The 14,130-nt window shown below is 37.3% G+C and overlaps 1 protein-coding gene across 1 annotated transcript; it reads left to right on the forward strand.

Annotated features, from left to right (window-relative positions):
- Positions 1 to 326: 326 nt before the first annotated feature.
- On the forward strand, positions 327 to 1,685 carry LOC131832382 (annexin A2-like). Its single transcript, XM_059175299.1, has one exon. The coding sequence runs from the start codon at positions 382 to 384 to the stop codon at positions 1,399 to 1,401; it is 1,020 nt and encodes a 339-aa protein (XP_059031282.1). The 5' UTR covers positions 327 to 381; the 3' UTR covers positions 1,402 to 1,685.
- Positions 1,686 to 14,130: the final 12,445 nt, after the last annotated feature.

The raw sequence follows: 14,130 nt of genomic DNA on the forward strand, positions 1-14,130 counted from the left end.
TTTAAAAAATTCCAGTTAACATACAGTGTAGTATTAGTTTCAGGTATACAATTTAATGATTCATTGCTTAGATATAACACGCGGTGGTCATCACAAACAGGTGCCTTCCTTAATCCCCATCACCCATTTAACACCCTGCCCACCTTTCCTCCAGTAATCCTCAGTTTGTTCTCTATAATTAAGAGTCTATTTTCTGGTTTGCCTCTCTTTTTCCCCACCTATGTTCATCTGTTTTGTTTCTTAAATCCCACCTATGAGTGAAATCAGATGTTATCTGTCTTTCTATGACTGACTTATTTCACTTAGCATAATACTCTCTAGCTCCGGCTCTACAACTGAGGACGCTCACTGCTCTTGGCGCCCGGCCCAGCTTCCTTCAAAATGTCTACTGTTCACGAAATTCTCTGCAAGCTCAGCTTGGAGGGTGATCACTCCACGCCCCCAAGTGCATATGGGTCGGTCAAAGCATACACCAATTTTGATGCTGAGCGTGATGCTCTGAACATTGAAACGGCCATCAAGACCAAAGGTGTGGATGAGGTCACCATTGTCAACATTTTGACCAACCGCAGCAATGAACAGAGACAGGATATTGCCTTCGCCTACCAGAGAAGGACCAAAAAGGAACTTGCATCAGCGCTGAAATCAGCCTTGTCCGGCCACCTGGAGACAGTGATTTTGAGCCTATTAAAAACACCTGCTCAGTATGACGCTTCTGAGCTGAAAGCCTCCATGAAGGGACTGGGGACTGATGAGGACTCCCTCATTGAGATCATCTGCTCAAGGACCAACCAAGAGCTTCAGGAAATTAACAGAGTCTACAAGGAAATGTACAAGACTGATCTGGAGAAGGACATCGTTTCTGACACATCTGGTGACTTCCGCAAGCTGATGGTTGCCCTTGCAAAGGGTAGAAGAGCAGAGGATGGCTCTGTCATTGATTATGAACTGATTGACCAAGATGCCCGGGATCTCTACGATGCCGGAGTGAAGAGGAAAGGTACTGATGTACCTAAGTGGATCAGCATCATGACTGAGTGGAGTGTGTGTCATCTCCAGAAAGTATTTGATAGGTACAAGAGCTACAGCCCTTATGACATGTTGGAGAGCATCAAGAAGGAGGTCAAAGGAGACCTGGAAAATGCTTTCCTAAACCTGGTCCAGTGCATTCAGAATAAGCCCCTGTATTTTGCTGACCGGCTGTACGACTCCATGAAGGGCAAGGGGACTCGTGATAAAGTTCTGATAAGAATCATGGTCTCTCGCAGTGAAGTGGACATGTTGAAAATTAGGTCTGAATTCAAGAGAAAGTATGGCAAGTCCCTGTATTACTACATCCAGCAAGACACGAAGGGCGACTACCAGAAAGCGCTGCTGTACCTGTGTGGTGGGGATGACTGAGGCCCACGACGGTTAAGCATCCAGGAGTGGTGCTCCTTTGTTTCCAGCTAACAATTCTAGAAAGTAGCTTATGACTAATAGTCCCCTTGCGCCTGTCCCTGCAGGGATGGCGTATCACCCGCTCCCCATCCTTATTGCAGTTGCCTAAGCATTGCCTGCCTCTCATGTCTAGTCTCTCCTTTTAGCCAAAGAAATGAACATTCCAAGGAGTTGGAAGTGAAATCTATGATGTGAAACACTTTGCCTCTTGTGTACTGTGTCATAAACAGATGAATAAACTGAATTTTTACTTTATAAACAAAACAAAAAAAAAATACTCTTTAGCTCCATCCGCATCATTGCCAATAGCAAGAGTTCATTCTTTTTGATGGCTGAGTAATATTCCACTCTAGATACATATTACCTCTTCTTTGTCTATTCATTGGTTGATGGACATTTGGGCTCTTGGCTGTTGCTGATAATGTTTCTATAAATATCCAGGTGCAGGTATTCCCTCAAATATGTATTTTTGTATCTTTGGGGTAAATACGTACTAATGCAATTGCTGGATTTTAGGAAACCTTATTTTTAACTTTTTGAGGAACCACCATACTGTTTTCCAGAGTGGCTGCATTCCAACGAACACTATAAGAGGGTTTTCATTCCAACGAACACTATAAGAGGGTTGGTTCTCTGTTATCTGCATCCTTGCCAACACCTGTTCTTTCCTGTGTTAAGTGCAGCCATTCTGATGGCCATGAGGTGATCTCATTGTAATTTTTATTTGAATTTCCCTGATGAGATTTATATTGCCATCTTTTCATGTGTCTGTTGCAATCTGGATGACTTCTTTGAAAAAGTGTCTATTCATGTCTTCTGCCCATTTTTAAACTAAACTACTGTTTTTTTTTTTTTTTGGTGTTGAGTTTTTTAAGTACTTTATGTATTTTGGATACTAACTCTTTATCAGATATGTGATTTGCAAAGATCTTCTCCCATTCTGTGAGTTGACTTTTGGTTTTGTTGATTGCTTCCTTTGCTGTACAGAAGCTTTTTTATCCTGATGAAGTCCCAGTAGTCCATTTTTGCTTTTATTTCCCGTGCCTTTGGAGACATGTCTAGCAAGAAGTTGCTGCAGTTGGGCATCTAAGTGGTTCAGTCGGTTAAGCATCTGCCTTTGGCTCAGGTTAATGATCTTGGGGTCTTGGGATGGAACCTGGCGTTGAGCTCCCTGCTCAGTGGGGAGCTTGCTTCTCCCTCTTCTCCTTGCTCTGGCTCTCTCTTGCTATCTCTCTCTCTCTCTCAAATAAATAAATAAATAAGATCTTTAAAAAAACATTGCTGAGGCTGAGTTCAGAGGTTGCTACCTGTGTTCTCTTCTAGGATTCTGATGGTTTCCTATCCCATATTAAGATCTTTCATCCATTTTGAATTTATTTTTATGTATGGTGTAAGAAAATGGTCCAGTTTCATTATTTTGCATGTTGCTGTCCAGTTTTCCCAGCACAATTTGTTAGTCTTTTTTCCATTGGATGTTCTTTCCTGCTATGTCAAAGATTAGTTGGCCATACAGTTATAGGTTCATTTCTGGGTTTTCTGATCTGTTCCATGGATCTATGTGTCCGTTTTTGTGCCACTACCATACAGTCTTGATCACTACACCTTTGTAATACAGCTTGAAGTCCAGAATTGGAATGCCTTCAGCTTTGCTTTTCTTTTTCAAGATTGCTTGGGCTACTCAAGGTCTTTTGTGGTTCCATACAAATTTTAAGATTGTTTGTTGTAGCTCTGCGAAAAAATGTTGGTGGTATACTCTTTTAAGGTTTTATTTATTTGTCAGGGAAAGACAGAGACAGAGACAAAGAGAGAGGAAGCACAACCAGAGGGAATGGGAGGCAGAGGGAGAAGCAGGTGCCCTGCTAAGCAAGGAGCCTAGTATGGAACTCAATCCCAGGACCCTGGCATCATGACCTCAGCCAAAGGCAGATCCTTGACCAAATGAACCAGCCAGGCATCCCAATGCTGATGGTATTTTGACAGGGATTTCATTAAGCATACACATGGCTTTGGGTAGGATGAATATTTTAACAATATTTGCTCTTTGGGAATGTTTTTCCACTTCTATGCATCACCCACAATTTCTTTTGTGTTTTATTATTTTCAAAATATAGGTATTTTACCTCTTTGGTTAGATTTATTCCTAGATTAAGTCTTAAAGGTTTTGATGCAATTATAAATGGGACCAATTCCTTGATTTCTCTTTCTGCTGCTTCATTATTGGTGTATAGAAATCCAACAGATCGCTGTACATTGATTTTGTATTCTGTGACTTCACTGAATTCATGTGTCAGTTCTGGCAGGTTTGGGTGGAATCTTTCAAGTTTTCTATATAGAACATCAAGCCATCTGTGAAGAGTCAAAATTTGACTTTTTCCTTAGCAATCTGGGTGTCTTTTGTTTCTTTTTTGTTGTCTGATTACTGACCATAGTCTCTATTTTAAGGCCCAGATAAAAGCTCTATTGCTGATGACAAAGATGTACATATTAAAGAACTACTACTGGCCTCTGCCATAGTAATGTAATACAGTTCAGATAATCTACAAATAATTTACAGATGTCCATTTTTAGATGACCAATCTTATACACTCCACTCAGACCTTTTAAAAGAGCAATAGTTACCAATTGACAAAAAAATGATCAGATTTCATTGCAAATTTATTCTGCTTGTTTTTAAATACCCCTGCAACAGCTAGACCTGAGTCCTCTGAACATGTGCATAAATGGCAATAGAGTTAGGCTACTAACAGTGGACCAAAACCTTCATCCCATAAGAAGCCACTTTTTTCTTTTCCTTTATGATGTATTTTTTTGTTGGGACAACTAGAAAAACTCCAAAATACTGACTTATTTATTTAGATTTATTGAACATCTACTATATATTAGGTTAATTGGTAATTAACAGAAAAAGGGATATGTATAAATTGGCAAATAGAATAATGAACTTCTCATTAAATAACATTTCTTATAGAAGTAGGAATGGAAATCAATCAAATGGGAAAGATACAGTTAAAGCACCAGATCACCAAACTCATTTTCAGAATTCTTAAAAGCAAATATTTTGTTGTAAAACAAAAACAAATAAAAATACCATAAGGACATTAACAGCTTTTATATGATTCTGTCTTGCATGTATTGTATATACTTCCTTCTGACAGCACAAAGGATCTTTTTCCTTAAAAATATTTAGCAAACAATACACATTCAGTTAAGACTACTGTAACTGATGAATGCAAATGAACTCCCTCAAAAATTGGTATTGCACTGTAACCACTTTTCAAATGCTACTCATAAAGTGGCTCTGCTAGTATGAGTTTTTCAAGTTAACCCCGCACCAAAAAGGGACATAATTCCCCTGCCAGAGATGCATATAACTCTATGCCTTTTTGTTAAGTTTGTTATAACTTGGTTTTACCCGGTAATCCTATTGAATCTCATAATGTAACATAAAATTTTAGACATTTTATGTACGTATGTACATATCCTGCTTCTCCAGAGGAAAGAAAGATTGCCAGGCTACAGGAAGTATCTTGGTAATGTAGACAATAGAAGACAGGATATTTTGAGCCATTATTCCTTCCATGTAATTACTATAAAAATCAATGAAAAGGTAAAAATAAATGGTAATTACTGTTATGAAGGGCAAATGGAGGTAGCTGTGAATTACCCTATATGATTTAGTTCTGTGAAGTGTGATGTCCTGAAAAGCCCCCAGATGGCATTACAGTCTTGTTTTTCCCAAGTCATTTGTTTTCATATGGCACTAATCAGAAACTACTTCAACAAGAAATTCCCTTTACTCCAATGATAAATGTGAATGCGAAAAATACTATTTTCTTAATTTGTTTACTTCTCTAAGTTAAATAAATTCTCTTAATTCTGAAGTAGCTTTGAAATTAAAATGTGTTTTGAATAAAATAAGAGAAAACATTTTCTAAATAAGATAGTCTATAAACCAAAATTTCCAGAAAAAGAACAAAATATGAAAAATTTTTTCAAGGTTACTATCTTTAAGAATCCATAATGTACATTTAAATAAATGTATATGCACAGTATAAAGATAATCCCAAATGAACATTCTCAGAGGAGAGGTTCGTTTGCAACTGTCACTAATTTTCTTTGTGACCTCTGAAAATTGTTAATTTTCTTAGACTCAGTTTCTCTGATTTCAAAGAACACACATTTATTGAACTGAACAACACTCGTAAGATTGTTACCTAAGGGGCGCCTGGGGGGCTTAGTCATTAAGTGTCTGCCTTCATCTCAGATGATCCCAGGGTCCTGGGATTGAGCCCCACAATGAGCCTCGCATCAAGCCCTGCATTGAGTCCCGCATTGGGCTCTCTGCTCAGTGGGAAGCCTGCTTCTCCCTCTCCCACTCTCCCTGCTTCTGTTTCCTCTCTTGCTATATCTCACTCTGTCAAAAAATATATATAAAATCTTAAAAAAAAAGATTGTTACCTAAATGCTAGGAGTTGGTATAGGGAGTACACTTTTTAGCTAGTACTAAATAAAGGAAATTGTATATTAATTTCAGGCATGTGACCAACAGAATTAAATTGTAAAAATTACTATAATGAATACTAAAATGAAAATAATCTTTATTACATTGTCCTGCCCAGTTATTTATATTCACCAAAATAAATCTGTTTAAATTACTGTTCTATGTACTTGTATACTTCAGTTTTCACACATCAATCTTCTATGAATTATTCTGAAAATATATAATATCAAACTTACCAAACTATGTTTGAGTTTCTAAGGACTTTAACCCCTTACAAAATTTGTAAGGGTTTTTTTTAAAAATTTTTTTAAAAAAAACTTAAGTTTTTTTTTTTAAGATTTTATTTATTTTATTTGACAGATAGAGATCAAAAGTAGGCAGAGAGGCAGGCAGAGAGAGAAGGAAGAGGAAGCAGGCTCCCTGCTAAGCAGAGAGCCCAATGCGGGGCTCGATCCCAGGACCCTGGGATCATGACCTGAGCCGAAGACAGAGGTTTTAACCCACTGAGCCACCCAGGTGCCCCCAAAATTTAAGTTTTTATTTTAATTCCATTTAGTTAAAATACAGTGCTATGTTAGTTTCAGGTGTATAATACAGTGATTCAACAATTCTATGTATCACCCAGTGCTCTTTACAAGAAGTGCCCTCCTTAATCCCCATTCACCTATTTCACTAACCCCCTAACCCCCTCCCTTCCAGTAAACATCAGTTTGTTCTCTATAATTAAGAGTCTGTTTCTTGGTTTGTCTCCTTTTTCCCACTGGTTCATTTGTTTTGTTTCTTAAGTTCTTTATATGAGTAAGAGCATATGATGTTTGTCTTTCCCTTATTTTGCCTAGCATTATACATATAACTCTAGCTCCACCCATGTTATTGCAAATGGAAGATTTTATTCGTTTTATGGCTTAGTAATATTCCTTTGATGTGTGTGTGTGTGACATCTTCTTTATCCATTTATCAACCAGTGGACACAGGACACAGGACACAGCTTCTGTATCTTGAGTAATGTAAATAATGCTGCTATAAATGTAAGGGGTGCATACATCTCTTTGAATTAGTGTTTTTGAATTTTTGGGTAATACCCAGTAGTGTTATTGCTGGATTGTAGGGTAGCTCTATTTTTGACTTTTAGAAAAAACTCTATACTGTTTTCCACAGTGTCTGCACCAGTTTGCATTCCCACTAACAGTACAAGAGGCTTACTTTTTCTCTACATAGTCACCGACACCCATTGTTTCTTATGATTTCAGTGATTTTGACAAGTGTGGTTTTACAGTGCATTTCCCTGGTAGTAAGTGATGATTAACATCTATTCATGTGTCCATTGGCCATCTGGATGTCTTCTCTGAAGAAACGTCAGTTTGCGTCTCCTGCCCATTTTTAAACTGGACTCTGGTTTTTTTGGTGTTGAGTTTTAGAAGTTTTTTATGTATTTTGGATACTACCCTTTTATCAGTTATATCACTTGCAAAATTCTTCTCCCTTCTGTGGGTTATCTTTGGTTTCATTGGTTGTTTCCTTTGCCCTGGAGAAGCTTTTTGTTTTGATGTGGTTCCTATAGTTTATTTTTGCTTTTGTTTACCTGTGTCAGTAGATGTACCTAAAAAAACGTGGTTATGATCAATGTCAAAGAGGTTCCTGCCTGTATGTATTCTCATCTAGGATTTTGATGATTTCAGATTTCACATTTAGGTCTTTAATCCATTATGAATTTATTTTTGGGTATGGTGTAGGAAAGCAGTCCAATTTCTTTTGTATGTTGATGCCAAGTTTTCCTATTATCATTTGTTGAAGAAACTATCTTTTTTTCACTGGATAGTCTTTCCCGCTTTGTCAAAGATTAATCAACCAGCAGTTGTGGATTTATTTCTGGGTTTTCTATTCTGTTCTATTGATGTATGTGTCTAAATTTGTGCCAGTACCACACTGTTTTGACTACTACAGATTTTTTTTCAATTGTTTTTTCATTTAAATTCAATTAATTAACATATAATGTATTATTAGTTTCAGAGGTAGAGTTCAAAGATTCGTCAGTTATATATAACACCCAATACTCATTACATCATGAGCCCTGCTTAATGTCCATTACCCAGTTACCCCATGCACCCACCCATCTCCCCACCAGCAAACCTCAGTTTGTTTCCTGTCATTAGGAGTCTCTCAGGGTTTGTCTCCCTCTCTGATTTTCATTTTTTTTCCCTCCCTTTCCCTATGATCTGTTTTTTTTTCTTAAATTGCACATGAGTGAGATCATGTTTATCTCTGATTGATTTATTTCGCCTAGCATAATACTCTCTAGTTCCAACCATTGCAAATAGCAAGACTTCATTATTTTTGATGGCTGAGTAGTATTCCAATTGTGGGCATATGTATGTACACACACACACACACACACACACACACAAACGTATAGACACATATATACACCACATCTTCTTGATCTATTCTTCTGTCAATGGATATCTGGGTTCTTTCCATAGTTTGGCTATTGTGAATATTGACGCTATAAACATCAGGGTGCAGGTGCCTCTTCAGATCACTACATATCTATCTGTGGGGTAAATACCTAGTAGTGCAATTGCTAGGTAATAGGGTAGCTCTAACTTTAAACTTTCTGAGGAACCTCCATATGTTCTCCAGAGTGGCTTCACCAGCTTGCATTCCCAACAACAGTGTAAGAGGGTTCCCCTTTCTCCACATCCTCACCAACACTTATAATTCCCTGGGTTGTTAATTTAGCCATTCTGATGGTGTGAGGTGGTATAATATTGCATTTTTGATTTGTATTTCCCTAATGCCAAGTGATGAGGAACACTTTTTCATGTACCTCTTGGCCATCTATATGTCTTCTTTGGAGAAATGTCTGTTCATGTCTTCCACTCATTTCTTGAGTGGATTATTTGTTCTTCAGGTGTTGAGTCTGATAAGTTCTTTATAGATTTTGGATACTAGCCCTTTATCTGATATGTCGTTTGCAAATATCTTCTCCCATTCTGTTGACTGTCTTTTGGTTTTGTCAACTGTTTCCTTTGCTGTGCAAAAACTTTATCTTTATGAAATCCCAATTGTTTGTTTATTAATTAATTAATTAGTTAATTTTTTAAATTTCCCTTGCCTTTGGAGATGTGTCTAGCAAGAAGTTGCTGCAGCCAAGGCCACAGAGGTTGCTGCCTGTTCTCCGCTAGGATTTTGATGGATTCCTGTCTCACGTTTAGGTCTTTCATCCATTTTGAGTCTATTTTTGTGTATGGTTTAAGGAAATGGTCTAGTTTCATTCTTCTGAAGGTGGCTGTCCAATTATCTGAACACCATTTGTTGAAGAGACCTTTTTCCACTCTTTCCTGCTTTGTGGAAGATTAGTTGACCACATATATGGTTAGGAGTCCATTTCTGGGTTTTCTATTCTGTTCCATATATCTATGTTTGTTTTTGTACCAGTACCATAATATCAACGATCAAACCTCTGTATATAGCTTGAAGTCCAAAATTGTGATGCTATCAGCTCTACTTTTTTTTTTTATTATGTTCAGTTAGTGAGCATATAGTACATCATAAGTTTTTGTTGTAGTATTCAATTCATTAATAGTGTATAACACAGTGTTCATCCCACTCCTTAATACCCATCACTCCATTACACCATCCCTCCACCCCCTTCCTTTCTATAACCCTCCGTTTGTTCCCTGGAGTCCAGAGTCTATCATGGTTTGATTCTTTTGGCTATTTGAGGTCTTCTCTGGTTCCATACAAATTTTAGGATTATTTGTTCCAGCTCTGTGAAAAAAGTTGATGCACTGAATCAAAAAGTTGATTGTGTTGAATATATAGATTGCTCTAGGTAGTACAGACATTTCAACATTTGTTCTTCCAATAAATGAACATGGAACATTTTTCCATTTCTTTGTGTCTGCCTCAATTTCCTTCACGAGTGTTCTATAGTTTTCTGAGTACAGATCCTTTGCTTCTTTGGTTAGTCTTATTTCTAGGTATCTGATGGAGTTTTGGTGCAACTGTAAATGGGATCAACTCCTTAATATCTCTTTCTTCTGTCTCACTGTTAATGTATAGAAATATAACTGATTTCTATGCATTGATCTTATATCCTGTCACAATGCTGAATTTCTGTATGAGTTCTAGCAATTTTGGGGTGGAGTCTCTTGGTTTTTCCACATAGAACATCATGTCATCTACAAAGAGTGAGGGTTTGACTGCTTTGTCCATTTAAATGCCTTTTATTTCCTTTTGTTGTCTGATTCTGAGGCTAGGACTTCTAGTAATATGTTGAATAGCAGTGGTGATTGTGGACCTCCCTGTAGCATTCCTGACCTTAGGAGGAAAACTCTCAGTGTTTACACAGTGTAATGATATTCACTGTGGGCTTTTCATATATGGCTTTTATGATATTGAATTATGTTCCCTCTACTCCTACACTGTGCAAGAAAGAATGTTGTACTTTGTCAAACACTTTTTCTGCATTTATTGAGAGGATCATGTAATTCTTGTCCTTTCTTTTATTAGTAAAGTGTATCACACTGATTGATTTGTGTTGAACATCGAAGCTGTTGAACAACTCTTGCAAGCCAAGGAATAAATCCCACTTGGTCATTGTGAATAATCCTTTTAACATATTGTCAGATCTTATTGCCTAGCATCTTGGTGAGAACTTAGGCATCCATAATCATCAAGGATGTTGGTCTATAATTCTCCTTTTTGGTAGGGTATTTTTCTGGTTGTGGGGTGAAGGAAATGCTTGCCTCAGAAAGAGCATGGACATTTTCCTTCCATTTCTATTTTTTGAAACCACTTCAGAGGAATAGGTATTAATTCTTTAAATGTTTGTTAGAATTCCCCTGGGAAGCCAGCTGGCCCTGGGCTCTTGTTTGTTGAGTTTTAATTACTGCTTTAATTTCCTTGTTAGTTATGGGTCCGTGCAGGTTTTCTATTTCTTTCTGGTTCAGTTTTGGTAGTTTATATATTTCTAGGAATGCATCCATTTCTTCCAGATTGCCTAATTTGTTGGCATATAGTTGCTCATAATATATTCTCACAACTGTATTTCTTTGGTGTTCGTTATGGTCTCTCCTCTTTCATTCATGGTTTGATTTATTTGGGTCCTTTCTCTTTTCTTTTTGATAAGTCTGGGCAGGGGTTTATTGATCTTATTAATTCTTTCAAAGAGCCAGCTCCTAGTTTGTTGATCTGTTCTACTGTTCTTTTGATTTCTATTTCATTGATTTCTGCTCTAATCTTTTTTTTTTAAGATTTTACTTATTTATTTAATAGAGAGACAGTGAGAGAGGGAACATAAGCAGAGAGTAGAAGAGGGAGAAGCAGGCTTCCCACCAAGCAGGGAGTCCAATGTGGGACTCAATCCCAGGACACTGGATCATGACCTGAGCCAAAGTCAGACGCACAACAACTGAGCCACCCAGGCGCCCTCTGCTCTAATCTTTATTAATTCTCTTCTTCTGCTGAGTTTAGGCTTTATTTGCTATTTTTTTTGTCCATCTCCATCAGGTGTAAGGTTAGGTTGTGCATTTGTGAACTTTCTACATTCTATATACTATATATTATATACATCCTATTAGGACTACCAGGTCCAAAAGGTTTTTAACAAATTTCATTTGTTTCCATTAATTTTTTAAATTCTTCTTTAATTTCCTGGTTGATCCATTCATTCTTTAGTAGGATATTCTTTAACCTCCATGTATGAGTTCTTTCTAAATTTTCTCTTGTGATTGAGGTCAAGTTTCAAAGCACTGTGGTCTGAAAATATGCAGGGAATGATCCTAATCCAGTTGAGACTTGATTTGTGACCCATTATGTGATCTATTTTGGAGAATGTTCCATGTGCACCCAAGAAGAATGTGTATTCTGTTGCTTTAGGATAGAATGTTCTGAATTTATCAGTGAAGTTCATCTAGTCCAGTGTGTCATTTAAAGCCTTTGTTTCCTTGTTGATCTTCCGCTTACATGATCTGCCCATTGTAGTGAGTAGGGTGTTAAAGCTCCCTGCTATTATTGTATTATTATTGATGTATTTAAGTTTGCTACTGTTTTATGTAATTGGCTGCTCCCATGTTAGGGGAATAAATATTTACAACTGTTTGATCTTCTTGTTGGATAGACCCTTTAGTTATGATACAAGGTTTGCCACCCCAGCTTCCTTTCTTTTGATGTCCATTAGCATGCTACATGGTTTTCTACTCCCTCGCTTTCCATATGGAGGTGTTTTGGGGTGTAAAATGAGTCTTTTGCTGACAGTATATTGATGGGTCTTGCTTTTTTATCCAATCTGTTACCCTGTGTTTTTTTTAATTGGGGCATTCCGCCCATTTACATTCAGAGTAACTTTTGAAAGATAGGAAGTTAGTGCCATTGTATTACCTATAAAATCAGTGTTTCTGCATATTGTCTCCGTTCCTTTTGGTCTGTTACTTTTGGGCTCTCTCTTAGCTTAAAGGATCCCCTTTAATATTTCTTGCAGGCCTGGCTTAGTGATTCTTTCAGTTTCTGTTTGTCCTGGAAGACTTTTATCTCTCCTTCTATTTTAAATGATATCCTGGCTGGAAAAAGTATTCTTGGTTGCATATTTTTCTCACTTAACATGCTGAATACATCATGTCAATCCTTTCTGGCCTGCCAGATCTCTGTGGATAAGTCTGCTTCCATCTATTGTTTCTACCCCTTTAGGTTAAGGACCTCTTGTCTAGAGCAGCTTTCAGGATTTTCTCTTTTTCTCTGAGAATTGCAGGCTTCACTATTATACATTGAAGTGTTGATTTATTTTTTTTTAAGATTTTATTTATTTATTTGACAGAGAGAGATCACAAGTAGGCAGAGAGGCAGGCAGAGAGAGAGAGAGGAGGAAGCAGGCTTCCTGCCGAGCAGAGAGTCCGATGCAGGACTCGATCCCGGGACCATGAGATCATGACCTGAGCTGAAGGCAGCGGCTTAACCCACTGAGCCACCCAGGTACCCCGTGTTGATTTATTTTTATTGGTTTTGAGGGGGGCTCCCTTTGCCTCCTGGACTTGAATGCCTATTTCCTTCCCCATATTAGGGAAGTTCTCCACAATAATTTGTTCCAATATACTTTCTGTCCCCCTCTCTTTTTCCTCTTCTACTCAGATCCCAACTATTCTAATATTGTTTCACTTTATGATATCACTTATCTCTCAGATTATCCCCTTGTGATCCAGTAGTTCTTTATCTTTCTTTTTCTCAGTCTCTTTATTCTCCATCATTTGGTCTTCTAAGTCACTAATTCTCTCTTCTGTCTCATTTATCCTAGCAGTTAAAACCTCCATCTTTTATTGTACCTCATTAATACCTTTTTGATTTCAACATCTTTAGATATTAGCTCTTGTCTTTCTCTAGAAAGGGATTCTCTAGTGTCTTCTATGCTTTTTCCAAGCCCAACTAATATCTTCATAATCGTTATTCTGAACTCTAGTTCCAACATCTTACTTATATCCATTCTGAGTAGGTCCCTGGTAGTTGGTACTCCCTCTTATCCTCTTTTTTGAAGGGAGTTTTTCCATCTTGTCATTCTTGCAAAAAGTGGTCACATTCCTATTTGTAGAATTGCAGCAATTCTTTTCTTAGATCTCTGGATGAGTTCACAGGTGTTCAGAATGATTTGATAGCTATTTATCTGAATTCCTGGGATAAGACAAAAAACTAAGGTCTTCTACTCCTCAGCCATCTTGGAAAGGCTGAACAATTACTACAGCTTTGTAATGTAATTTCAAGTACAGAATGGGATGCATTCTGCTTTGCTTTGCTTTTTCAAGAATGCTTTGGCTATTCAGGATCTTTGGTAGTTCTATATAAATTTTAAAATTATTTGTTCTAGTTCTGTGAAAAAATGTTAATTATTTTGATAGAGACTGCTTTAAATGTGTAGATTGTTTTGGGTAGGATGGACATTCTAACAATATTCTTCCAAATCATGAGCATTCAAAGTCCTTCCATTTCTCTGTGTCATCTTCAACTTCTTTCATCAGTGTTTCACAGTTTCAGAATACAGGTATTCCACCTCTTTGGTTAGGTTTATTCTTAGGTATATTATTATTTTTTTGGTGGAATTGTAAATTTGATTGTTTCCTTTATTTCTCTTTCTGCTGCTTCACTACTGTTATATTGAAATGCAACAGATTTCTGCACAATGATTTTGTATCCTGCAGCTT

This window comes from Mustela lutreola, chromosome 5 (assembly GCF_030435805.1).
Source record: "Mustela lutreola isolate mMusLut2 chromosome 5, mMusLut2.pri, whole genome shotgun sequence".
Classification (NCBI taxonomy): Eukaryota; Metazoa; Chordata; class Mammalia; order Carnivora; family Mustelidae; genus Mustela; species Mustela lutreola.